Below are 26,923 nucleotides of genomic sequence, written 5' to 3'. Positions count from 1 at the left end.
AGCAGAAACAAAGACTGAAGACGTGTCCAGAGAGAGAATAAGAACCGGGACAGTGCATTGCAACCAAGGGAGGAAATTTTCAAGGAAGAGTGGGGCGTTCCCCAGCGGTCTTCATGGCTGCAGGAGTGCAGGGGTTCAGGCTCTGCGGGAGCCCCGTGGATCCCCCAGAAACCACAACACTCACATGGATTTTTTTCCTAACAAAATGAAGACGCACATAGTAGATAAAATGTACCTATCAGTGATAGAGAAGCATGCAGATCATCATGTTTAATATGACATCGGTTGCAGAATGTATTCTGCTTCTGGCAGGCTGGAAGTGTTTGCTGTGCAATCTTAGATGCCAACGGGCAGGCGTGTGCACTTGCGTGGAACTGAAAGTGGCCGGTGTGCAGGCTGCTTTCACCAGATGCCTCTGAAGGGAGCAGTCTGGTGACGCCAGCAGTCCCCATCCACTTCGTGATGATTGCTCCAGTGCTGGTGTTTGGCGGGGGTTCTTCAGGTGGCTGCTGAAGGCAGGGCCCATCCCCAGGGACCAGTGGCAAACCCTCGTGGCAGAGCGGTGCTGACTCACTCCTGCCCCAGGGCGAGAGCCCCCACAGGCATTTCAGCTTTGAGACTCTTCAGCATCTGAGCCTGCTCATGAGACTCCTGAGCGTAATTGATCCCTGCCTGTCACTTTGGATTGTTCTTTGTTGGCTTTTTTCCCCTTCCTTAATCATCTCCCAATTACCATCTGTAAACCTCAGATTTCAGGGGAGAGATTTTCTAAGACTCTGTGCCATAGGTTCCCTTTGTTTGCTGGGTTGAGCAGAGCACCCATGGATGGCTGTGCCCCATTGGTGGCTTTGCGCCAGAAACCTCCCTGAGAAGGGCTCTGAGGGCAAGGTGGCATTGCCGGCTGTGCTGTGTGTGTGGAGACAGCCCCTGAGCAGCGCTAGGGACTGGCCCGCTCAGCCCGAGTCATGCAACTTTGTGAGAGGCCACCCGGAACAGCTGCGATGTGTGTGCAGACAAGAGCTTTTCCATGTCTGGTTTGATCTCCTCCTGGGCGCAGCAAGGTAGCTGGACATTTTTATCCTCGTTTTGCAGATGAGGACCTCAGACTGTAGCAGGTTAGACACTTGCCCAAAGTCACACGTTGCTCAGACCCGAGCGGGGTGTGGGGATGCCGAGGTGAGTGAAGCCTGGAACTGTCTTCCGAGCATCTTCACGGCCAGGTGTGTCAGGGGCCACCTATACAGAGCACAGAGGGGATGTGCTGGTGTGGGAAGTGCCTTGTGCTGGGCTGTCAAACACGGTTGGAATTGTCCCAGTGGAGGAGGCAGAAGGAACAGATCCGGCAAGAGAAGCTGCATTCACCGAGGCTCAAAGGGGCCAAGTGTGTCAGGAGAGGAGGTTGTGTGGCAGTCGGGAGGACAGAACTCCAAAGGCTGTAGGCTGTATGAATTCATCATGTGTTATATTTTCTGTATCTTGTGAAGCTTGGACGTACAGGGGTCTTGCTGGCTGGCAAGAGACCGCCCTTCCTTGGGCTCACTAACTCCTAGAGACAGCAGACAACTCGTCTGCAAGCACACCTTTCACGTACAAATCACCCAGTGCAAAGCCCGAACCCTCACCCAGCTCCTTTACCTAATTCATACACACCAAGGCGGTATTTCCCCTGTTCCTGGTAATAGACAACTAAAGACCACCCCTGTCACCCAGAGTCCCCTGAAATTATTCAGATGATCCCATCCTGAACTCGCTCGAGCCTGCCTTCCCTGCCTCACCCATTCCTTTCCATGAAACCACCATGGAGGCTCTGGGCAGGGCTCTGTCCTTCATTCCTTCTGCCTCCTTACTGACCCTGGCGCTTCCCCACGTGGCCCTGCGTGCTGTGCCTCCCTCCCACCCACCCCGCCACCCCCACCCCCGCCACCCCCGCTCCCAGGAGCTGCACGTAATGAAACTTCTTTCAGTGGCATTGACCTCCTATTTTCATCACTCAGTGACTCTCCATGACCCTTTGTAAATTAATCCCAGATACATTCAAAACACGGGCCATGAGTGTTAGCCTCAGAGAACAGAGTGTCCAGGACCCCCATCAGACTACAGTGGGCAGGGCAGTTGCCTGCCTGTTCCCATCCTTCTGGTAGAAACAGCACCCTTTGTTCCTTTGGGCACACTTTGTGCCCTTTCTGAAGCTTACCTTTTCAATTCAATTTTCCTCCTTTTCAGGGAGCTGCTACGCAAGAAAGAATGTTTTCTCTCTCTCTCTCTCTCTCTCTCTCTCTCTCTCTCTCTCTCTCTCTCTCTCTCTCTCTCTCTCTCTCTCTCTCTCTCTCTCTCTCTCTCTCTCTTTTTTCCTGCTGAAATTAAGCAGAATCTTCCTAATAGGCTGCCCTGTGTGTGGTCCAGAGAGTTTCACTTACTGTATGAGTTCCCTGTGGCTGCTGTAACAACTTACGCGTGATCTTGGTGGCTGGAAACAAACCAAATGTATCATCTTACAGTTCCGGAGGCCAGAAAGTGCCCACGGGGTTGCTTCCTCTGGAGGCTCTAGGCAAGAATGCATTTCCCTGCCTTCCTAGCTTCCAGAAGCTGCGTGCATTCCTTGGCTGGTAGCCACTTTCTCCATCTTCAAAGCCAGCAGCGTAGCAGGTTCATACATTTGACGCCCCCTCCTGCCTCCCTCTGATAAGGGCCCCTTGGGCCCTCCCGGACACCCCGGGTTAACCTTTCCAGCTCAAAATCCTTAACTTCCTGACTTCTGCAAAGTCCCTTTTACAATGGAACGTATTCACAGGTTTCAGGGATTAGGGTGTGGGCATTTGGGGGGCCATCATTCTGCCCACCACTCTTAGCCGATGGAGATCCCATGGTTGGTTGCTGTTAGAGCCAGGAATGGAGCCCAGGACGTTGGACCCCAAGGCACTTGTCCGTCCTGCTTTGCCACCGCGGTGTCTCCACGTGGGAATGGATGCTCAGTAAAGTGCAGATGTGCATGTGCCCACACAGCGGAGGAGTGGAAGGGTCACACAGACAAGGCAGGGCGGTGCCGTCCAGCTCTGCGGTGACTCACCCCGGACGTGGGGCCCTGCAGTTAGATCTGCCTTAGTTGCTTTTCTTCAAAGAGAATTAAAACCTTTCTTCCAGAGAGGCTGGGGGATTTGGCATTGATAGAAAATGCCGTGTCTTTTTCCTCTGAGGAGAAAGCCCTAAAGAAGTGAAGAATCACATAATTATCTATATTTAATCACTCGGACTATAACCCCACGTCAGTCCTCTTTTTCAGCAGGCGTTTGCTGGCCACTGGCAGTATGTTTACCACGGTGCTGGGTTATTTAACCACCACTGCCACCCCGCGAGGAAACCTACCCTGTTTCTTGCAGATGGAGAAACTGAGGCCTGGTGAGGGTGAGGGTTGCAAATCAGTTGCCCAGAATCCACAACTAGTAAGTGGCAAAACTAGGATTTAAGCAGCTCGCTCAGGACTGCTGGCTCTTTGTTGTGACGTGTGTGTAGCCCCAGGAAGTGTAGGCCCAGTGGGTTCTGCAGTGAAGAGGCAGGAACAGATGCACTGGAACATTCCATTTCCTTCCTAAAAAAGGACGCTTGCTGGCTGAGTCCCAAGCAGCTTCTGCACCCCCTTCTGAAATGACTTTGCTAGATGACCACCACCCTCAGGTCACCTCCCGCCCTGACCCCTCCTGGGAAGCTCTCCATGCCTCCTCGTTCAGACATGGTACTCAGCCAGCCTGTATCAAATCTCGCTTTTCTTCTTCGTCCTCTGACCTCCTTTTTGCCGACACCACTTTCCCAGCACCTGTGTGTACTGCTGGGTTTCTAAGTGCATGAACCATGGACTTGTGTTTCTACAGATTTTTGTGACCCTTAGACTTTGATGTTGTGTATGAGTAAGAACATGTATATTTTTTCCCATATGGGGATAGAGGCTTGGAAGATTGAGGAGAGAGCTGTGAAGCTGTAAGAAAGCTGTGTAACTGAAGATCCTGGGACCCTGTGGATGCACAGAACAGTCAGACCTTTGCTTTGTGCCAGGTGACAGGAGCCTGGAGAGCAGAGGCACCCCCTGGGGCCTATCACACCGCAGCCTCTGAGCTCCAGGAAGGCGCCTCCTAGGAAGAGGAGACGGGCAGGGCCGGTAGAGCTCGGTATGTTTCAGAGAGGGCATGATCAAGGTGAGGAGTATAACAGACCGGTCTCCTTGGCTCGGGGTTCCGCCCGTCTGTCTGGTGCATCTGGGAGAGATGCTGGAGGGGTGACAAAAGGGGGTGCACCGGTGGGACGACCCCTCCCCCAGCGAATGCAGGATAATCTTCTCATCTCAAGAAGCTTGGCTTAATCACCTCTGCAGACTCCTTTGGCCGTGTAAGGTGATAGTCACAGGTGCTGGGGGTTGGGGCAGGGACATCACCTGGGCTGAGGGAGCCACAGCAGTACAGCTGGGCTGGCTGGACGTTCCTCTGTCCCTGAACCAGTGCTTCTGTGTCTGGGACCCAGGGTCCCCAGCTGTGCATGACGTAGACATCAGGGAAATCAGTGGTCCTTTTCAAAGTGCAGGGAAGAGGGGCCTACGTGTCTTAAAGATCCGTTCTCCTGGGTAGCAGGTTCTTTCGGAGAAGGAGGTGTTTTTCCTGTGGGGGCACAGGGTGGCCCCCCATTAGGCTGGGGCGGATTAGCCACAAGTCTAAGGTAACTTACAGAAGTTGAAAACTAACTTGCAGGTGCTCATGTTACCTGCCTAGGACATGGGGTACCTCCTGACCCAAGAGATGGCCCTTCCCTTTACCCGGGGAACATCCCAGCACCTGGCTGGACATGCGTTCTCCAGCTTGTAGGTGCGTCTGCTGCCAGCTCCAGACTGCGTTCTGAACTCCTTGGGGGCAGAGCTCTGTCCTCCTGGTCACTGCTGGTGGGACCTGTTCAGACCGCTTGTAAGGAAGCGTGTGGCGGCCTCTGGAAACCCCAGAGTCCAACTTCCGCTAAGCACTCCATCCATTGGCCAGCTGTGTTCCGTCCCTTAGCCCAGCGAGCACAGTGTCAGCACAGCGTTGGTATATGCCCAGTAACACTGCCCTGTGCGCCTGGCAAAATGCGAGCGTCAGGAGAGGGCGTCGGTTCCCCAAGTGGACCTTAGGAGAAGGGACACCTCACACAGGCCGGCAGTCTTTGTGTCAGCCCTCGCTCCTTCGGCGATTGCAACAGGCAGAGGTTTCCTCTGAGGAAACCGATACACCCACCAGGCTCTCTCGGGGATGCAATTATGTCAGTAAGGGGAGGTGAGCTTGCGCCATATTTATTTTAGGGTGGCTTTTAATTTCGTTTAATCAGAATTACTCATAAATTATCGATTAACTACTGTCTGCTGTTTAGTTCAATCCTCTCAGCGCAGAGCTAGTTGGCTCTACGATGAATGCCACGGGCTGTAATTGTAGGATACTTTGTCAACATTTAATCAGTGGTACTTACTCACATGACATTGATGAGTGGTCGCCACCCTGGTGCTATCCATCATGCGTCAGCAACTCGTGAGGGCTCGGACACCATCGCTCTCTGTCACATTATCCAACCCCTGGGTTTTCGGGCCAGGCGTGAAGCTCGCTTTTCACTAAATGGACACTCTATCTCTTCAGTTCAACCCAATTTTTGTCATTGTCGACATAAACACTCACAGCCTTTGGAGCTTCAGTCTGGAATGGCTGGGCTGGGCATTGTCAGCTCTCACAGCCCTGTAGCTGTCTTCCTTTGCTGTTTTTACACCTGGCCCAGTGAGTGTGAAATTCCAAGAGACTTGTCAGAATTGGCCCTTACTGGAGTGAAGTGTGTGTGTGTGTGTGTGTGTGTGTGTGTGTGTGTGTGTGTGTGTGTGTGTGAATTTTTAATTCTTAAATATAGTTTATGACCCAGAGAAAGCAGAAGTGATCTTTCGATTCCCCTTGGCTTACTGAATATTCCTGGAGATGAACTTGTTATTTAAAGCTCTACCGATAGAAACTTGTCTTACATTGGTAAGGTAGATCTCACACTTTTTCCCTCTCTCTTTTCAGTCTCTACGGCAGACACATGCAGGCAAACCCAGAACCGCCGAAGAAAAATAATGACAAATCGAAAAAGATCAGCCGGAAACCCCTGGCAGCCAAGAACAAATAAGGGATTGGCGTGGGCTGGACTTCTGGTCGCTTCTCTCATTATTACTTCTGTTCTCTCTCGCTCTGTCCCACAAAAAATTACAGTTTACTCTGAACAACATGGGTTTGAACTAAGCGAGTTCATTTATACGTGGATTTTTTTCAATAAATACTGTAAATGCATTTTTCTCTTCCTTAGGATTTTCTTAAGATTTTCTTTGCTCTAACTTTATTATAAGAATACAGAATGTAATACATGTAACATACAAAATATGTGTTAAGAGACTATGTTATCGGTAAGGCTTCTGGTCAACAGTAGGCTGTTAGTAGTTAAGTTTTTGGGAGTCAGAAGTTATACATGCATTTGCAACTGAGGGGGGGTGGTTGGCACACCTAGCCCTCATTGTTCATGGGTCAATTGTGCGTGTGAGTGTGTGTGTGTGTGTGTGTGTGTGTGTGTGTGTGTGTGTGTGAGAGTGTGTGTGTTTCTTTTCACTTTTTTTTTCTAGTGCTTACCACCTTACCTTTTTATTTCTTTTGGTAGGTAATATATTTTTGTAAGTTCTTAAAACCATTTCCATTTGTTTCCTTAAAAATTACCAAAGGCAGCAAACTGCTCTAATTCAACTGCCAATTCCACAGTAGGCCCAGGTTTCAGTTCCTTGAATAGATGCTTACAGGGCTGCTTTTTATCAAAAGAAGAATTGAAGTCATGTAACCATTTAAATGTCACAATTAACACTGTTCACTCTTCCATTTCTTCACATAACTCATTCTTTTGCTTTATTAAAAATTTTCCTTCACCACCAAGATGTTATGTTAACTTTACTTATAAATGATTTTAATAAAATCTTGATTTTGTATTACATGTGGCTTCTTAATAAAGAATAATCTGATCTTGGGGATACTCATATATACAGATTTTTGTTTATTTTTTTACCAAAATTATCTTGTCCACTTTTATTGGTTGTAGATGGTAAACCCTGAAACTTTCCATGAAAAAAAATAAAAGTAAAGTTAGAGTTAGTTTCTTCTCACATCGATCTGTCAGGTTTTTTTTTTTTTTTTGGTTTTTTTTTTTCCTTTGAAGACTGTTGCTAAATTAGGAAGGAGTAGAAAAACAAATCTCGGGGAGATTCTGCCAAAGGATTTTGGAAAGCAACATTTCTCAGCTGAAGCAGTGGTGACTTCTGCCCGTGGCTGGTCGTCAAGAGCTGTGAAACGGAGAGAGAAAAAAAATTCTAGTATGTTTCTTGTCACTGCAGAAAACCAGCTCCTATCACATCATTCTTCTAAGGGATTTTAGTGACGCCAGAGAAGTTGTGTAAATGTGCACACGCTACACCGCACCCCGTGTGGAAACGACATCTGCCGTCATTCAACAGCCGATTGCTCAACAACTGGGATAGGCAGCTTTGTTCTCATCAACAGTAACATGTATGCAAGTGAAAATACGTCCAAGCAGAATTGTTGCGCTAACCAAGAGGGCTGCCAACACTGGAAAGCCTGCCAACGAAAGGTGTGTGAAGATGCCACATGCTCTCCGACAGATGGGGGTAGATTACACCTGCATCGTCATCTTTCAGTTTCATGTTTGTACCCCCAAGACCAGGACCAAAGGAACATGTGAAAAGCTAGACTCAAAACACAAGAAAAAATCCCGTTACTTAGGCAACGTTTGACTCCCAGGCTGCCCATCAGGATCTGCCCTCTGTTTCTGGATCACTTCCTGGTAGAACGTTTGCTGTGGGAAGAGGCGTCCCCAGGTGCCATCACCTGTTTGGGGGAGGGTTGATGTAATTTTTCTAGGTTCAGTCTTTGCCTCAGCCTAAATTTTTTTAATTGATTTTTTTTAACTCATGAAAAAGAACAATCCCTCTCCTGTTGATTGGAAAGATGTTATCTAAAATTAAACTAGGAACAAAGCAAAATAAAATATATGTGATATTTAGTTTAAATATCACAGTATACTCTTATGAACAATTTTTGAAAAGTTGAACACTCCAGATAGAAATATGGATAATACAAATAAATATGCAGGGAGGAAATATCTCCCAAAAAATGTGGAAAACCAGGTTTTTTGGTAATAAAAAATACAAATCAAAGCAAAAATAAGAATGTATAACAATGAAAAAATGTGTGAATATTTTTAAGATAGTATTAAGTGCTAGTGGAGTAACATGAGATAACCATTCCTATACATTTCTATTGGGGATATAAATTTCTCTCCAAGTAAGTGATAGCAATTTGACAATAAGTAGCAAAACATTTTTTTTCTGCAAAAAGATGAGACATTTCTATTTGAAGATACTAGTTTTGGTAACTGCAAAGAGTAATTTAAAAGAATGGAACGAAAGGGTGTGAATATTTCTTCAAAAAAAAAAAAGTTCCCTACATTTTTCCTATCTCGGACTCAATTTTCTACAGTGTAAATTTTTTTTTTATTCTCATCCCCCATGCCCTCCCCTTTGACAACTGTCAGCTTGTTCTCTATATCTATGGGTCTGTTTAGTTTTGTTTATTCATGTGTTTTTTGTTTTAAATTCGATATACAAGTGAGATCATACAGTATTTCTCTTTTTCTGTCTGACTTATTTCACTTAGCATAATATCCTTTAGGTCCATCCATGTTTTTGCAAATGGCAAAATTTAATTCTTTTTTATTGCTGAATAATAGTCCATTCTGTGTAAATAAATACACACACACACACCAGGGGTGCCAAAAAATGTACACACTTGACTTGTATTCGTCTTTTGTTATCAGTATATATTATTACAATTTCAATACAGTTTTTTCTTTTCTTAAGATGTGTATACATTTTTTTTGGCACCCTCTGCATATATACACACACGGACATACACACCCCATATCTTTATCCATTCATCTGTTGATGGATATCTAGGTTGCTTCCATCACTTGGTTATTATAAATAAGGCTGCAATGAACATAGGGGTGCATATGTCTTTTTTGAAATGGTATTTTTGTTTCCTTCGAATAAATGCCCGGAAGTGGAATTGCTGGATCAGATAGCAACTGCATTTTTAATTTTTTGAGGAACTTCCATACTGTTTTCCATAGTGGCTACACCAATTTACAGTCCCTATAATGTATGAGGGTTCCCTTTGTTTGTTGATTTATTGAGGATAACCATTCTGACAGGTGTGAAGTGATACTTCATTGTGGTTTTAATATTCATTTCCCTGATGATTAGTGATGTTGAACATTTTTTCATGTCTGTATGTCCTCTTGGGATAAATGCCTATTAAGTTCTTACGTATTTTGGGTATTAACTTCTTATCACATATATCATTTGCAAATATATTCTCCAATTCAGTAGGTTGTCCTTTTGTTTTGTTGATGGTTTACTTCACTGTGCAAAAATTTTTTATTTCGATATAGTCCCATTTGTTTATTTTTTTCTTTTGTTCTTGCCAGAGGAGATACATCCAAAAAAGATGTTAGTAAGAGCAATGTCAAAGAGTTAACTGCCTATTTTTTTTCTATGAGTTTTATTGTTTTGGGTCTTAAATTTAAGTCTTTAATCCATTTTGAGTTTATTTTTGTATATAATGTAAGAAACGGATCCAATTTTATTTTCTTGCATATCTGCCCGTTTTGCCAACACCACTTATTGAGACTTTCTTTACCCCATTGTATATCCTTACCACCTTTGTCATAGATTAATTGACCATATATGTAAGGATGTATTTCTGAGCTCTGTATTCTATCCCATTGATCTATATATCTGTTTTTATGTCAGTACCATACTGTTTTAATTATTATAGCTTTGTAGTATAGTTTGGTATCAGGGAGTGTGAGACCTCCCTCTTTGTTATTTTTCTCAAGATTTCTTTGACTATTTGGGGTCTTTTGTGGTTCCATATACATTTTAAGATTAGTTCTAATCCTGAGAAGAATGCTATTGGTATTTCAATAGGGATTGCATTGAATCTGTATGTTACCTTGAGCATAGACGTTTTAACAATATTAATTCTTTCAATCTATGAGCAAGGTATATCCTTTCATTTATTTGTATCTTGTTCAGTTTCTTCAATGGCTTCAATTTTCAGTGTACAGGTCTCACTTTTGGTCACATTTATTTCTAGGTATTTTATTCTTTTTGATGCAGTTGTAAATGGGATTGTTTTCTTAATTTCTTCTGATCAATATTGGTGTATAGAAACACAATAGATTTCAATATTTTGACTCTATCCTGCAACTTTACTGAAGTCATATATTCTAACAGTTGTTTTTTTGTTTGTTTGTTTGTTTGTTGTTTTTTCATTTGTTGTTGTTTTTTTGTGGAGTCACTAGGTTTTTCTACATGTAATATCATGTCATCTGCCAATAATAAAAGTTTTACTTCTTCATTTCCAACTTGAATACCTTTCATTTCTTTGTCTTGTATGGTCGCTAGGGCTAGGACTTACGATACTGTGTTAAATAGAAGTGGTAAAAGTGGACATCATTGCCTTGTAATAAGTAGCAAAATTTTTAAATTGTTCGGTCTGATTTAGAATTTTTATTTCTAGGAATTTATCCTGAGGAAATTATCAGAGATGCACACACAGAACTATATTTGAAAATTGCCCTTATAGCAGTGAATATGCAAATGGAAACATGGAAAAAAGCCAAATGCGCACTAATGGAAGAAGGGTTAATTGTGCTGTATCCACATGATATACTTTTATGAAGACGTTAAAATTGTTAAACAATATCTCAGGGCAAAGGAAAATAAATATATCATCCAGTTAAGTAAAACAAGATTTTAAACACTATACAACAATGGTCCCAGTTGTGTGAAAAATAAATCGTGTTTGTAATATGTATGTACAGAAAAATTAAATGGAAATGAACTGGGATTTTATGACTGATAAATTATCTCTGTATGGTACATTAAGATTTTTTATACTTTTCTTTTTTATACTTACTCTGTTCTTTAGATCTTCTATAATGAGCATATATTTTTTTTGTAATAAGAAAATATTAAATGCATATTTAAAAAAAATGAAATTAGTATATTGTGCAATCCAGAAAATAGGATCATATATTTAAATTCAAAGTATAATATGACATCTCAGGGTGTTTTTCTTTTTCTTTGGTGACTAAATTATGTTCCACATCTTTTCTTAGACGCTTTTTGATTACTTGCTATTTGGATTAACAAAATATCCACAGTTCAAAGGGTAGTTTTTTCCCAGTTTTATTGAGATGTGATTTGCAAACACTATGTAACCTTAAGGTGTACATCATAATGACTGGACTTATATATGAGGTGTGACAATCAAGTTCGCAAACTCATCCTAGAAAAAGTGCTACATACCTCATTGCTGAATATCACTATGGTCACCTTTGAAGTACTTCCCCTTGGGAAGCTATGCACTGACGCCAGTGCCTAGTCCACCTTTCAAAACAATTTTGGAACTCGTTTTCTGGAATGGCCATCAGGGCTGTCACTGTATTACCCTTGATGTCCTGAATGTCATCAAAATGTCTTCCTTTCGATATTTCCTTTATCTTTGGGTAAAGAAAGGAATCATTGAGGGCCAGATCAGGTGAGTAGGGAGGTTGTTCCAATACAGTTATTTGTTGACTGGCTAAAAACTCCCTCACAGACAGTGCTGTGTGAGCTGGTGCATTGTCGTGATGCTAGAGCTGTGAATTAACGCCAAAACGTTCAGGTCATCCAACTTTTTCATGCAGCCTTTTCAGCACTTGCAAATAGTTAACCAAGTTTACTATTTGTCCAACTATTTGTCCAATTCGTACAAATTCATAATAATCCCTCTGATATCAAAAAAAAGTTAGCAACATCATTGCAACAAGTTCACAAACATCAGACTTCCTATCTTGTAAAGTGATTACCACAATTAGTTAAAATCCATTATCTCATAGACACAAAAAAAGAAGCAAGAAACATTTTTTCCTTGTAAAGAGAACTCAGAGGATCCACTCTTAACTTTCAAATACACTTTACATCACTGTTAAGTATAGTCATGTTGTACATTACATCCCTAGTATTTATTTATAACTGGAAGTTTGTATCTTTCACCACTTTTCTCCAGTTCTCCCACCCTCTGCCTCTGTAACCACAAATCTCATCTTTTTTCTATGAGTTTATTTATTTTTTTTTAGAGTCCACAGAGAAGTGAGATCATACTGTACTTGTCTTTCTTTGTATGACTTGTGTAACTTAAGCATAATGCCTTCAAGGTCCATCCGTGTTGTCACAAATGGTAAGATTTTCTTGTTGTTGTTGTTTGGCTGAGTAATATTTCATTGTGTATATGTACAACAACTTCTTTAACCGTTTATGCATCATGGACATACAGGTTATTTCCATGTCTTGGCTGTTGTAAATATGGGGGTGCAAATATCTCTTCGACATAGTGTTTTTATTTCCTTCAGATGTATTTCCAGAAGTAGAATTGCTGGATCATATGTTAATTCTATCTTTAATTTTTTGAGGAACCTCCATACTGTTTTCCATGATGGCTGCACCTATTTACATTCCCACCAACAGTGCACAAGGATTCTTTTTTTTCCACATCCTCGCCAGCATTTCTTACATTTCTTTATCTTTTTGATGATATCCATCCTAACAGGAATGAGGTTATATCTCATTGTGGTTTTGGTTTGCATTTCCCTGATGACTAGTAATGTTGAGCACTTTTTCATATACCTGTTGGCCATTCATATATCTTTGGAAAATTATCAATTAGATGCTTTGCCAGTTTTTTATTTGGATTATTTGTTTGTTGCTGATGGGTTGTATGAGTTCTTTATATATTTTGGTTTTAACCCTTTATCAGATACATGGTTTGAAAATATTTTTTTCCCATTCTATAGGTTTTTTTTGTTTTTTTCTTTTTCTTTTTGTTGATTGTTTCTTTTGCTGTGCAGAAGCTTTTTAGGTGGTGTAGCCCCACTTGTTTATTTTTTATTTTGTTGCTTATGCTTTTGGCGTCCTGTCTAAAAAATCATTGCCAAGAATCACATCAAGGACCTTTTTTCCTAAATTTTCTTCTAGAAGTTTTATGGTTTCTGGTCTTACATTGAAGTCTTTATTACGAGGTATTTTTGTGAGTGTAAGATAGAAGTGTAGGTTCATTCTTTCATAGGAATATCCAGCTTCCCCAGCACCATTTAATTAAAGCGACTGTCTTTTCTCCATTGTATATTCTTAGCATCCTTGTCAAATACTGGTTGACTATATATGCAAAGATTTATTGCTGAGCTCTTGACTCTGTTCCATTGGTCTATGTGTCTTTTTTATGCCAGCACCATGCTGTTTTGACTACTACAGCTTTATAATGTAGCTTGGAATCAGGAAATGTAGTGCTTCCTGCTTTGTTCTTCTTTCTCAAGACAGCTTTGGCTATTTAAGGTCTTCTGCGGTTAAATATAAATTTTAACATTTTTTTCTACTTATGTAAAAAAATGCCATTGGAATCTAGATATGGATTGTGTTAAACCTATATGTGGTTTCAGGTAGTATGGACATTTTAACAATATTAATTCTTCCAATCTCTGAATACAGGATACCTTTTCCTTTACTTGTGTCTAGTTCAGTTTCTTTCATCAATAGCTTGTAGTCTTCAGTGTAGAGATCTTTCACTGTTTTGGTTAAATGTATGCCTAAGTATCTTACTGTTTTTCATGCTGTTGTAAATGGGATTTTTTTTTTTTTTTTTTTTTTTTTTTTTTTTGCTTCTTTTTCAGATAATTGATTGTTAACTGTATAGAAATGCTACTGATTTTTACATGTTAATTCTGTATCCTGCAACTTTACTGGAATTGTTTAGATCTAACAGTTTTTGGTAGAGTCTACGATTTTTTTACATATATATAAAATCATATCATCTGCAAACAGAGACCGTTTTACTTCTTCCTTTTCCAATTCTGACACTTTATTTCTTTTTCTTGTCATCCTCTTCCTCCCTGGTCCAGGCCGCCCTCGCTTCTCACCTGGAATGTTTGTGTCCCCCCGGTGGGCTGCCAGCTGTCACTCTTGCTCTCTTACAGTCCGTGTTCAGCAGCGATCTGTTGAACCCAGACATCAGAACACAACCTCTGTTCAGAATCTCCCGCTGGGGTTACGCGGGTCTACAAGGCCGTGTGTGATCTGCCTTCTCCGCGTCCTCCAACTTCTCTCACTTCCTCTACGCCAGCTACCCTGGTGGCCTCCAGGTTCTTCCCACTTCAGGGTTTTTGTGCCTTCATTCCTTTTTCTAGAATGTTCTTCTCCCAAAGCTAACTCCCTCACCCACTCACGGTCTTTGTTAAAAAGTCACTTTCTCAGTAAGGCCTACCCTGACCACCCTATTTGAAACTGCAGATTATTTTGTTGATGGCCTGTCTCCTATCCCCAGAATGCAGGTCCCGTAAGCCCTAGAACATCGGCTCCATGAGGAAGAGAACCAACAAACCGTTACTCTCCAGCCAAACCTGGTCCATGCTTGTGTTTGTACAGAAAACCGAACTGGAAGCCAGCCATACCCATCGTTTACATGTTGTCTCTGGCTCCTTCTCTGTTACCACAGCCGAGCTGGCTACTTGTGACAGAGACTGTCACCCATTTTGGCCCACAAAGCCAAAAATATTTATCAGGCCCTTCACAGGAAGTCGATTATTAACCATTACATCCCCAGCACTTAGAATGGTGCCTGGTGCACAGAAGGCGCCCTGTAAATATCTGTTGAATTGAACACTATTGTCATGTGGCTCATATCAAGCTAACATAAGGAAGAACGAAGGGGAAAATCTTAGACATTCCTTTAGCGTTTTCTGCTTCCACTTGATCAAGGCCAAATTGCCATAAGGGAAAAATAATCTCTGAATATTATCGTTGAGACTTTATTTAGCCCTGTAAAAGTTCAAACAAATTTTTACCTGACTTTTGGGTTTCCCTTGTAATGACCTGATTGTTGAATAGTTATTTTAAAACCTTCTGTAAAGAACTATGGGTTTCTTGTGTAGCATCGTGAGCTGGGAGGGCCTTACACCCCAGTTTGACATGTTACGAGTCCAGAGGAAGGGCCCAAAAGCAAAATCCAAAGGGCTCTGGTCAATGTGAGTCCATTTCCAAAAAACCTGTGGGTCTTCACCCAAATATGCTTCCCTGGGCAATGGTGTTTAAAGACAGCAGGACCGGCAGCCAAAGTGCTATGGTTTCCGTTCCATCCAGATGCTTTGTGACTCCAAATTAGGCATTCCTGTGTATCTCCACATGGAATATGATCGTAAGATCACACCATATGTATTAATATGGGTTATTAATCATTTAATCACATATGTGTATATATGTCATTGATCTTCCCATTTACAACCTTAGGGGACCCCTGTACTCTTCAGAAATAAGCCAGGTTTCTATTAATACTGCATAGGAATATTTTGTGACCTGACCTCTTACCTCATGTGTACTTCATACATAATAGAATTTGGTACTAGATTACATAATAGGATTGCTTAATTTTCTCCTTAATCTACTTTATGTTATTAATAGCACTTATTGATTGAGGGACTTCCGTGTGTCAGGTACTTTATATTTTCTTTTATTCTCCTTCAGTGGTCTCCTTTTATAGGAAATCTGACCTCCGACACATTAAGGAGCATTCCTGAGGAACCAGAGCTAGCAAGTGGCAGAATAAGAATGTAAAAGAAGGTGCTTTTGACTCTAGAGCAGATGCCCATTCCTCAGTCTGACATTGTCACCTGCTGTCAGGCAGGACTCCCTTAGTCTCTCCAAAGGCAGCCATTCCCCTTCCCGTCATCGCCTACATTGGCATTTCCGCTTTTGATCTTTTGAAATGTTCCTTTTATTAACACGTAAGTCAGTGCATGGCAGCGGCCAGGTTAGTGAGCATTATCCCATTTCTGTACCTGCTGGCCCTTTGGTTTCTCCTGCCTCTGTTCCCGTGTTCGGTAAGGTGAGTACATCTCTCTGATGGCCAAGTGGTGTACTTATCAGAGCAGGTACGTCTCACTCCTGACAATACCCCTTCTGTCTCGTCCAGACAGGCATCACTTCACACACTAGCCTATCAAGGAAAGATTTTATTCCAGAAGCCTTCTCTCACAGGACATGGCCACAGAGTAGGCCCTTCTGAAATAGGTGGCAAGTAGCTTTGGGTTTCATTTTCATGCCGTTTCAGCTTGGCATGGTCACAGCCCCAAGAGCTTTGTTTTTCGTGGTTCAGTTGGAGAGTGAGGAGAGACCCATCTTACACACCCAGGTATCTTCATATCTGGCAGAGTACCTAGAGCATATGGAACATCCAGATGAATGAATGCTGTTTTCACTGGATATTTCTAATGTCTTGTTGCTATTTTACCTCGGCATTTATACTCCTTTTATAAGTGGCCATGTCTCATAATGGGATATGGAGACACTTTCTGAAGAATCAGGCAGTACATCCAAGATGTTTGCAGGCCCAGGAATCGGGGTGAAGTAAGTAGACAGGGTTGGGTCAGAAAGTGGTGTTATCAGAAAAGGCCTCTAAGTAGGAAAATTGGTCATTACCTACTACTTACAAAATGTGTCAGCTCCTCATGTAAGAACCGAACAAGACAGTGATGTCGCAGCCACTGACGGTACACGATGCTCAACACTTCTCTCCCACAACGGAAAGCATCCCCTTCCCACCTCACACAACCAGCTTTGTCTGTCTCCGGGGACACCATCTTGCTGCTTCTGCCCAGCACTCTCTGAAACGCATTTTCTATGTACAGGTGTTGTCAGCCAAACTGGCTGGTTCCTGCTCCAGGAGGACAGCGGCTTCCACTGGCCAACAGCTGAACGTAGGGAAAGCAGCCCAATCCATTCATAACTCCCCCAGAGTGCTGCCAAAATATCCCTGCTGTGCCAGGCAGACGGTCTCGCTGCCCGTGTGGGCTGGTGTCTTTGTCACTGTGCAGCCAGCGTTTTCACCAAGAGCCACTTCTTCAATCACGCACTGCAGCCTCGAGACCGAGGTTTCCATGCGGGGAAGCCCAGCCTGCAGGCGCTGTCTAAGCTCCACGCTGTCTAACCGTTGACAACTCAGGTGTGGACTGGAGCTTTGTTCTTGCTGTTTTCCCAGAATCTGCGATGGAAAGGATTCGGGTGAAAGGCAGTGAAAACCATACCCGATCTGCAGTCAAACGGTGCAAGAGAGCAGTGGTTTAGATGCAGGGGTGTGCCTGGTTCTCGTGGGCTGGGAAGAAGTTGCCGTGGGAGGGAGCTGTCCACGTATGTGGAGGAGTTCAGATGGGCCGGCTTTGGCTTTCCTTGGTCACGGTCACCTGCCTTGGGTACGAGGCTGGGTTGAATACTGTCCCTCTAAAGATTCGTGTCCCCCTGGAACGTCAGCATGTGATCTTATTTGGAAATAGTCTTTACAGATGTAATTAAGTTAAAATGAAGTCATACTGGATTAAGGGGGCCCTCAATCCAATGACATGTCCTTATAAGAAGGCCATGTGACGACAAGGGGTTCATACATGGGAGAGAAGGCCAGGTGGCAGTGGAGGCAGAGATTGGAGTGATGCACCTGCCAGGATTGCTGGCAACATCAAAAACTGGGAGAGGCAAGGAAGGATGCTTCCCCAGGGCCTTCAGAGGGAGCATGCCACAGCTGCACCTTGATCTAGGAATTCTCGCCTCTAGAACTGTGAGAGAACACATTTCTGTTGGTTTAAGCACCAAGTTGGCGCGACTTTTTTACAGCAGTCCTGGGAAAGGAACATCTAGGACCAGCTCAGAGCAGACATGGCTGCTTCCCTGGCAGAGGTCAGCCATCATTGCCCCTCCCAGCAGAACAGAGAAGCCAGAGCCAAGCAGGGCGATCTGTGGTTTTCCTTCTGTTGTTGGCTGACCCAGAACTGTGTGTGGTCCGCATCCTACGGCCCAGCGTGTCAGCCTAGACGATGAGTCCCCCAAATGTTTTAGGGAGATGCCTTGCCCCATTCCTCGTGTGCATCCAGTTAAGAACCCAATGATTCCTGTTTCATCAGGTAGCTTCCTTTGCTGCAGGAAAGGCTAAAAATGGAATTATCTCCTTTGGTTACCTCATTAAAGAAATCTTGTTCCTTTTAGCTTTTGGGTGACATTTCTGTATTCATGCTTATTTTCTGATCCAGAGCGCTAAACAAAGACAAAAAGAATCAATATGAAAAGGGTGTTTTTCTGCGCTGCCAAATTATATTTTTTTCTTTGTTGCCTAGGTAAGGCTTACTTTATATAGTCTTATGCACAGAATAAAAGCTCTCATCCTGCTGCCCCCAGAAAAACTTTAACAATGGGTTTGTGATAATAGAAGTGATTCATTAGCTCATTCATCACAGGACACTTATTGGATAAATGTGGAAACTGCTCATTCTCAGATTATCTCTGGCAGGATACATAGGTAATGCAGCAGAGGTTGCCTCTGCAGGGGTAGAAACTGGGGACTTACTTTTCACTCTCTGCCCTTTTTTTAAAAAAAGTATCTGCATACACTAAATATTTAGAATAAATAAATATTTAATTGTAGCATGCCAGTGGTGTCTCTAAAATAGCAAAACCGTTCTTGAGCATGCCTTATGTAATGGACACAGTATTCGTTGCGGACTCTGTAGTGTTAAAGCAGAAACCAACCTTGTCCCTATGGAATTGAATAGTCTAATCGGAGAAACCATCGAAAACCTAATGTTCACACTAGTAATTATATAATTACCAATCTGATCAAATCCAGTGAAAGAGAAGCTTTTGGTGCTATCTGAAAGAAAAATACTAGGGACCAAATAAGATGAGATCATCACCGAAAATCTGAGAGAATGGTTTTGTGTGAAGGAAGGTAGAAGTTAACCTGACAAGAAGAGGGAAAGAGAATTCAAGCTGAAGCCTTGAGCAGAGCAGGAACTCGGGACGATTCTCAAACTGGAAGGAGGCTCGAGTGCGTGGAGATGAGTGAAGAGGCAGAAGGGAGCAGCGAGGGACAAGCCCACTCAGGATTTTCATTCATTCAGCAGGTGTTCATCAAATGCACGCCACATGCCTTGTACTGTCCCAGGACGAGAACCATGGCAGTAAACAAACACAAATCTGTCTCGGCCATCTTAAAGAGTTTTTATTTCATTAAGAGTCCAAAAAGACTCCACTGAAGGATTTGAAATAGAGAATGCATAGGCTCTGATGTAGACACGTAGAAGACCACTCTGGAGAAGTCGAGACTAGATGGATCAGACTGCCTTGGCACAGTGGCACCTGGGTGATGAGCTCTGTCAGGCCACGTTGGTTGTGTAGATACCAGGGTTCACAATACCAGTGTTTATTTTACCGGCCTCAGCAAAATGGCGGCCATTCTATTCCACAGTCATGGCGTGTCCATTCTGAAACAAAATGTTGCTAGGAAACCCCAAACTAAGGAGGTGGTATTTAATCTGCTTGTTTTGACCACTAACGTTTAAAAAAGGTAATAAACTTCATTTCACCATGAAGGTCAGTTAGCCCAAATTAAGTTTCCCATTGCACTATCATTTAACAAACTGTCATAAAATCAGGGCTATTTACAGACACCAAAATGTGACTAGGCACCAAATCATCACACTGAGTCAATCAGTGATATATCTCTTAGAATATAACTTTTATTTTGCCATTTTACTCTTCGAGGGCACTAACTTACATAGCCCCACCAGCAGCTCATTGATTTTTTCCTTTATGATTTCTAACTGCAAGAGAAGAGACATCACTGACTTTATAAAGTAGAAATCATATGTATGCATTACAAACGAGTCCTTACCCCATTTACATTTTTCATATTTTCCCCAAGACATGCTTCCTTGCATGTAGTTAGCAACTTACACTGTTATACATGGAGACAAGAGTAGAGAGGTATCAGTTCTCTACTCAGCCAATTTAGTTTAATCAAAGCTTTGGGAAATACAATATTGCCATCTTGGATACCCTTCCGCCCCTTAAGAAAAAGATCATAGTATGAAAACAGGATGTCAGAAAATCTTGGAGGATTCATTCAGGCAACACTTTTGGAGACCATCCCGTCCCGCTCCTGCATTAGGCAGGTGAAAACACTGACATCCAGAGAAGTCAAGTGATCCCAGAAGCTCAAGAAATCATGGGCAACTGGCAGCAAAATCAGAATAAGAATCAGGATGTCGGGACATCATTCAGTGATCATCTAATAAAATACTAAAGGAGAATAGAAACAAACCAACAGAAGGGACGCGAATGTGGTCTGTCCTTGGAACTTGCGTAATCACCACACGTAAGTGCATTTCACTTCCCTCGTTCAGAAAGTGAGAAGGACAACACCTGTCTCTTCTCTGAGGAACTGAGTGACAGGAGATCCGATGTTCGGGGAGTACTCGGAGTTACCAAAGGAGAGCATCAGTAGCCTGAAAACACGATGGTGCAGAGCCCGCAGCCCCACCACTGCATGTGGAGCCAAACCACACGGATCCCATCACCGCCAACGCAAAGACCACGTGACAAAGTCCCCTTCATTGATTATCGGAGCAATGCAGAGTGATGATGAGCATTGTTTGTTGGAAAAACCGAAAGAAAGATCAAGTACAGTCAAGGGCTAGTGAATTGGAGCTGCTAGTTTCATACATTTTGAGAACTGCCCGAAGCAGAGAACTATATCTGAGTAAAAACCCATCTAACCCACTTTAACAGAGAGGATCTGTCTTTGCCAGTGTGTTCATGTTGAGACTAGATTTCCTTCCCAAAGTAACCAAGAGGTAGAAGACAAAAAACGGGGACGACCTGTATTTTACCTGGCTCCTAATACCGCGTTTCCCCGAAAATAAGACCTAACTGGACCATCAGCTCTAATGCGTCTTTTGGAGCAAAAATTAATATAAGACCTGGTATTATATTATTATATTATATTATATTATACTATACTATACTATACTATACTATACTATACTATACTATATTATATTATATTATCGTATTATATATATTATATTTATTATATTATATGAGACCCAGACTGGGTCTTACATTAATTTTTGCTCCAATAGAGCTGACGGTCCAGCTAGGTCCTCTTTTTGGGGAAACACGGTAATGTGCCAGGATGTGTGTATGTTGTTTCACCTAAATTTCAATAATCCCAGCATCACATGATAGTGCTAAACAATAGGTTTGCATATATCATTTGATTGCTCTTTCTTATTGTTCCAAGATGGCTTAAACATCGAACCTGGTTGAAATACACAAAAGCATCATATTGTAGCTTTGCCTCCCTGCTCTCTCTCTGGCTCTGGCCCTTTGCACCCTCCATCTCCTGCAGGAGGCGGTTACAAACACTAAATAGCTCTCCCTAGGTAAAGGGGAGCTTGAAGAAACCAAAAATCAGGAGTGACCAGAATGAGCAAGCGTCTGGAAAGATGTTGGAGTGACAATCCTTGAGTAGGTTGGTGTGTGGGCATCAAAAGCCTGGAACTACTAGAATAACATTGAGAAGAAAGAGAAGCATAGCACAAAGATGGTCATTAAAAATCTGCATATTGATAAAATAATTCAGATCATTAACAGCTGGAATGATGGGATTCACATTTTCATTCAGCATTATTTGAAGGAACAGCAAATGATAATTAAGTCTCCATCACACTTCCACTTTGGACATGGCAATTAGGATAAATAGTTTTTGGTTTCCAGCCCTATCAACTGAAATCCTCCTGTGAAACGATGCAAAACTTTACAAGTGTGGTGTTAATCCTGTTCTGGGCATACGTGGCAAAGCCGTGTACTTCCACCCTCTTTTTGACAGAAAGATTGAAAATGGTAGACGTTTGTAGCATGATGTTGTCTACCATCATTTTATGCTTAGATCCATGTGTGGTGCAGATAGTTGCTAAGCATCAGGAAAGGCTGTCTCGAAATCCCACTATTTAAAAGGCACCCAGGGGGTGGGAGCTGAAGCAGGCAGAGTCACAAAACGGATCTGCACTGATGGAGGGGGTCGTATTATGGCAGAGTCTGTTACAGATGTGAACCTATTGCTGTATTTCAAAGCCTGTGTTTCTTGACACATTTTAATGTCCTCCCTCCATTGGAAGCATCTGTGTCCAAAATAACAAATAGTCCTATCCCTTTCCCCTCTGTACCTCAGGAGGCTGGCTTTCTGAAGTAGATGGAAATTGCTGTGGAATCGTGAGGGAGATCCAGGGAAGACTAAAGTCAGCCATTTACAGTTGCCAGCAACCCCTGGACCCTCCTCTAAATTGCTATTTCCATGTCACAGGGGTGTTTTTTGTTTTGGTTTGGTTTTTGTTTTTTGTGGGGTTTTTTTTTTTTTTTTTCACTTTAAAACAGTCTGAGATATTTTCATGGTGTTGTGGCTAACCATTTTTAGTCCGTTAAAAAAAAAAAAGCCTTTATCACCTCCCACCAGGAAACTCATGGATCTCACTGCTGGGGATGCTGAAACTTCTTTCATTTCTCCTTAAAAATATTAATAGTGAGCATTACAAAGAAAGGAAAAGTATTTAGTTTGGTTTTCTGAAAGCTTAGTTTGACATTAAAAGTTGTCCATCTAACTATGAGTAAAGCATCTATGAGTAATCACAAAGAAGAAAGCTGATTGTGCCGTCGAATCGCAGGACACGTGCTGGGTTCTCCATCCCACCAAGTGGGCGCAGAGAACCTGGCAGGATGCATTAGTCAAAGCAGCTCCGGGTTGGATGCTTCAGATGTGCAAAATGTAAAAACTCTGGTTCCCAAACACTACGAGGTCTGCTGGAAAAGAAAGACAGGGACTGGGGTTAGTGAGGGAACTGAGTGAGACCAGACTGTTTGTCTGCTTGAGGAAGAATCTCTATTAGATCCCCTCTCAGCTTCCATCTCTTTCCAGAAATGAAACCCAGGGCCCTAGGTGAAAAGACAGACGGTGCAGATGGCCTTGGTGTTTGCCTCACGCAGCTGAGAGCACTCATGCAATGCTTAATATCTTACAAACTCTTCCTGTACCTGGGTATGTGTATGCTGCTATACAAATATTATGCTTTGCTTTACTCTGTGGTCGACATAAACCATGGCCAAATCCCAGGCTCAGTCTCCAATACAAGAAAAGAAAGGCAACAAATAAGGACATGCTCACAGACTTTTGGCCATGGGTTTTCTCCCCCATGTTGGGGAAAAATGCAAATGAATGCAATAGGATTATTATTCTTGTTCCTTTTCTTAAAAAGAACCAGGAAATAAGTGAGATGCATTTGGAGGGGAATGGAGAGAGAGTGAAGGAAATAAAACCAGGGGAAGACAACATAATTCTTTATAAAAATCGCTGAGTCTATGCAAAATTTTCCACAATGATTTTACCTCCAACTGCATCGTAAATCCACCCATAGTGAGAGAAAAGGAATTTTCTACATAGAAAGATCTAGTACATGGAACACTTGGCCAGCTTCTTGCTGCCCCACTTATTTCCACACTCTTAAAAGGAAAGGTCCTTTTAAAAGCATTCATAAATCAGGACACCTGAACTATAGCAAATTGATGAGCAGTGTTATGGGTTGAATTCCCCAGCCCCTAAATGCACATGTTGAAGTCATAACTTCCAGTGCCTCCAAATATAAACTTATTTGGAAATAGGGTCATTGCAGATGTAATTGGTTAAGATGAGATCGTACTGGAATAGGATGAGCCCCAATCCACTATGATGAGGTCCTTATAAAAAGAACGCCCCTGAAGAGACAGACACACTAAGAGAGAAGATAACAAAAATTCACAGAGGAAGATAGGCATCTACGAGCCAAGGAGAACAGTTAGCACAGGTCCTTTCTTCACAAGGCAGGGATCCTGCTGACACCTTGATTTCCAACTTTTAGCCTCCAGAACTGATACAATAAATTCCTGTTTGTTTAAGCCACCCAATTTGTGATACTTTGTAACAGCAGCAAACTAACACAAAGCAGTTTCTCTGGAGCAAAATAATATCACATGATATCAAAAATAATAAAAGCTAACATCCACTGAGTGATTTCTATGTGCCAGGATCTGTGTTCATACATTCCTTATTTAGTCCTCACAGCTTTGATCTCAGCACCTTAGGATGTGATGCCTGGAGCAGTGGCAGCCAGCTTAGTACGTGAGTAGGGATGAGCCTAGAGACGGACGCCAGTGTTCTGAGGATGTCAGAGTGGGAAGACGGAAAACACCTGGTTCTTCATGATGACACTGGGTCACTGAGTTAACCAACCCTCGAACCTTCTGTCTTGAGATTTTTTTTTTTTTGATGTGAGATACTATTATTATTTAAGCCACCTTGTGTTGGATCTTTTGTTACTTGTAGTCAAGGGCATCGTAACTGATACAGTTTTCTCTCATTATGTGTTATTTTACCAACTTCCTGTGAAAGTCAGGGTTATATTGCTTTCATTTTTACATTTTGAGATCCACCAATGGGGCCAGCATATGGAGGTAAAAATGCAATCAGTGTTTGTTGAATAAGCAAGTAGATGAAAGCATCCTCAAACAGTATCAGCAGCTTTTAACAGATGAAGAGATGAAAACTCCATGAATTGAACTAATTTGTGGAAAATCTTGGAGTGATCAGCAGGGTGTCAGGGGGTCTGCTGACCATCCCGTTTCCACATTGTGTTTCCTTCGGTGATATTTTGTATGATTATGAAATTCTGTCCCCAATACTACTCTCCTCCCCAGTGCTTTCAACTTGTACATGATGTGCATATTTCCTGTGTCTGCATTGTTCAGAATTTTTTATTCTCTCTGTAAATACTTTATCTGTTTGCATAAGTAAGTGTCTAGAAGCCAGGAATCACCTCTGTGCTGTTACCTTTCTTCGGTACCTGATATTGCTGGAGTTTAATTTGGCAATAAATAAACCCTTCTGGACGATGATGATATCTGAAAACATAAAATGAACTCCTCAGAGAAATAATCTTTTCTTCTTAGCCTGTATCCTATATGCTCTTCAGGGCGGAATGGCTAAATGAGGAATTAACAGGACCAGAAAATTTATACCTGTCATCTGGATTCACAAACCCACAAGCCACCCACAAAACTGGTCTCACCATTTTGAGGTTATGTCTCCACATTTGGGACTACTAAAGGTGGAATGATTATCTTAACCCTGTGGTCTTTATGTCCAGTGGCCTAGTGGTCATTTCTATTTGGATGTCTCATTGTGACCTCAAATCCAACATGTTTATGGAAAGCCTCTGGATCACCTGAGAACAAAAATTTGCCTCCTTTCTTGACTGTCTCACTGTTACATTTACCCCCGTCCTTGCGGTCACCTTTGATTCATTCCTCTCCTTCCCCTTCCACATCAAGCCAAATCCTGTCCATGTCTCCCATAAAATATATCTACTCTATTGTCACTTCTTTCTCTTCCCATTGCCACCACCTCATTTCACTCCCTTACCAAGGATACTGTTCTTTCTTTCCAATTTGTTTCCCTGAATCCAAGCTATTCCCCCATACTAGTTACCCTATAATGCATACAAGCCAGTCTCCCTTAAGTGTTATTTCATCACATTTCCCTACTCACTTCACAGTGGCCTTGTGTTTCCTTGTATGTCTAATGCGTCTCTATTTCTAGAGCCTTTTCTTGTTTTGCCTATGTAACCATATTTCCAGTATTCACTGATACGCAGTGGTCCCCTCAGACTGGCTGATCTGCCTGTCCCCCCCAAAATCGATAACATACCTTCTCACTCCCTAACTTATTACTCTCTTTTCTTACTATCTGTCAAAACTTGGCCTGGTCTAGTACAGTGTTCTCAACTGAGGGTGATTTTTGGCAATGACGTTTTTTATTGTTACAACTGGGAAAGGGGTGTTCCTGGCAGGTGGGGGAAGAAGCCAGGGACGCTACCAAACAGTCTGCAATGCACAGGTCAGCCCCTGCCAACGAATGGTTTGGCCGACACGTCAAACTGTCAAGATTAAGGCAGCCCAACCTGGCAGAATGGGTACAGGCAATGGGTCCATCTGAGCTCTGCTGGGTGACTTCCCCGAGCTCCCTCCCTCTGTGTGATGCATGTTGTGTGTCAGGAGGCGAGTGGACCGAGCTGCTGTGAACCGTCTACCTTTCAGCGATTCTGACTCTCCTTAAGCCTGCAATGCTTGTCAGTCTGTACTACGCACTCGACACCTTCAGACACTGTGTTGGGTGCTGCCTGCTGGTCCTTGTACGCCCGTCTCTCTCTCAGGTGGCTGCGGGCCTTTTCCCTGGGGGTGACTGCTGTGTCTCTTTCTTGTGGTCCCCACACAGCACCTTGTCTACTGAGCAAAACAGACACCTGAGAAGTCTGTGTGGATGGATTGGTTGATCATATTTCCAAACAAATATTCCCAAGCCATCGGAGACATAAGAATGTGCCTGAATATGCTCAGAAAACCAAAACATTCTGTGTCTTGTAGTCAGGCCAAATGTGGAGAAGGTGATATTTGCCTTTGGGCTCACTCACTGGAATGGCTGGTAGAGCCAAATTCCAGGGAGAAGGATGATTTGCTAGGAACTCACGTCGTTGTCTGTGATTATAAAATTAATACATCTCCATTAAAGAAAAATGTAAAGTATAAATATATGTATATTTCCCCAAATTTCAAATAATTCTTAGTCGTACCATCCAAAGAAGACCATCATTAACATTTTAATCTATTCGTTTAGTTTTTTAATGAATATATATATATATATAATAAATATATATATATATATATATATGAATATATTGTAAAAAGTAATGGGCAATGTAGATTTGAATGCTTTGCTTTTGTTTAAGCAAATACACACACATTCTCATTGCAAACATCGAGAAGTACCTAAGA

The 26,923-nt window shown here is 42.5% G+C and overlaps 1 protein-coding gene across 1 annotated transcript in view; it reads left to right on the top strand.

Moving 5' to 3' along the window:
* The window catches only part of RSU1 (Ras suppressor protein 1), a 171,507-nt gene extending 164,457 nt beyond the window's left edge, over positions 1-7,050 (top strand). The window contains exon 9 of the mRNA XM_019746074.3: positions 6,057-7,050. Coding sequence (XP_019601633.2) covers positions 6,057-6,159 — 103 coding nt within the window. The 3' untranslated portion in view covers positions 6,160-7,050. The remainder of the gene's footprint in view (positions 1-6,056) is intronic.
* The last annotated feature ends 19,873 nt before the right edge of the window (positions 7,051-26,923 follow it).

The sequence above is a fragment of the Rhinolophus sinicus genome, chromosome 1 (assembly GCF_057876585.1).
Source record: "Rhinolophus sinicus isolate RSI-liver-muscle chromosome 1, RSI-T2T, whole genome shotgun sequence".
Taxonomy (NCBI): domain Eukaryota; kingdom Metazoa; phylum Chordata; class Mammalia; order Chiroptera; family Rhinolophidae; genus Rhinolophus; species Rhinolophus sinicus.
The sequence above is the reverse complement of the archived record's forward strand: the minus strand, read 5'-3'. Positions and strand labels throughout refer to the sequence as shown.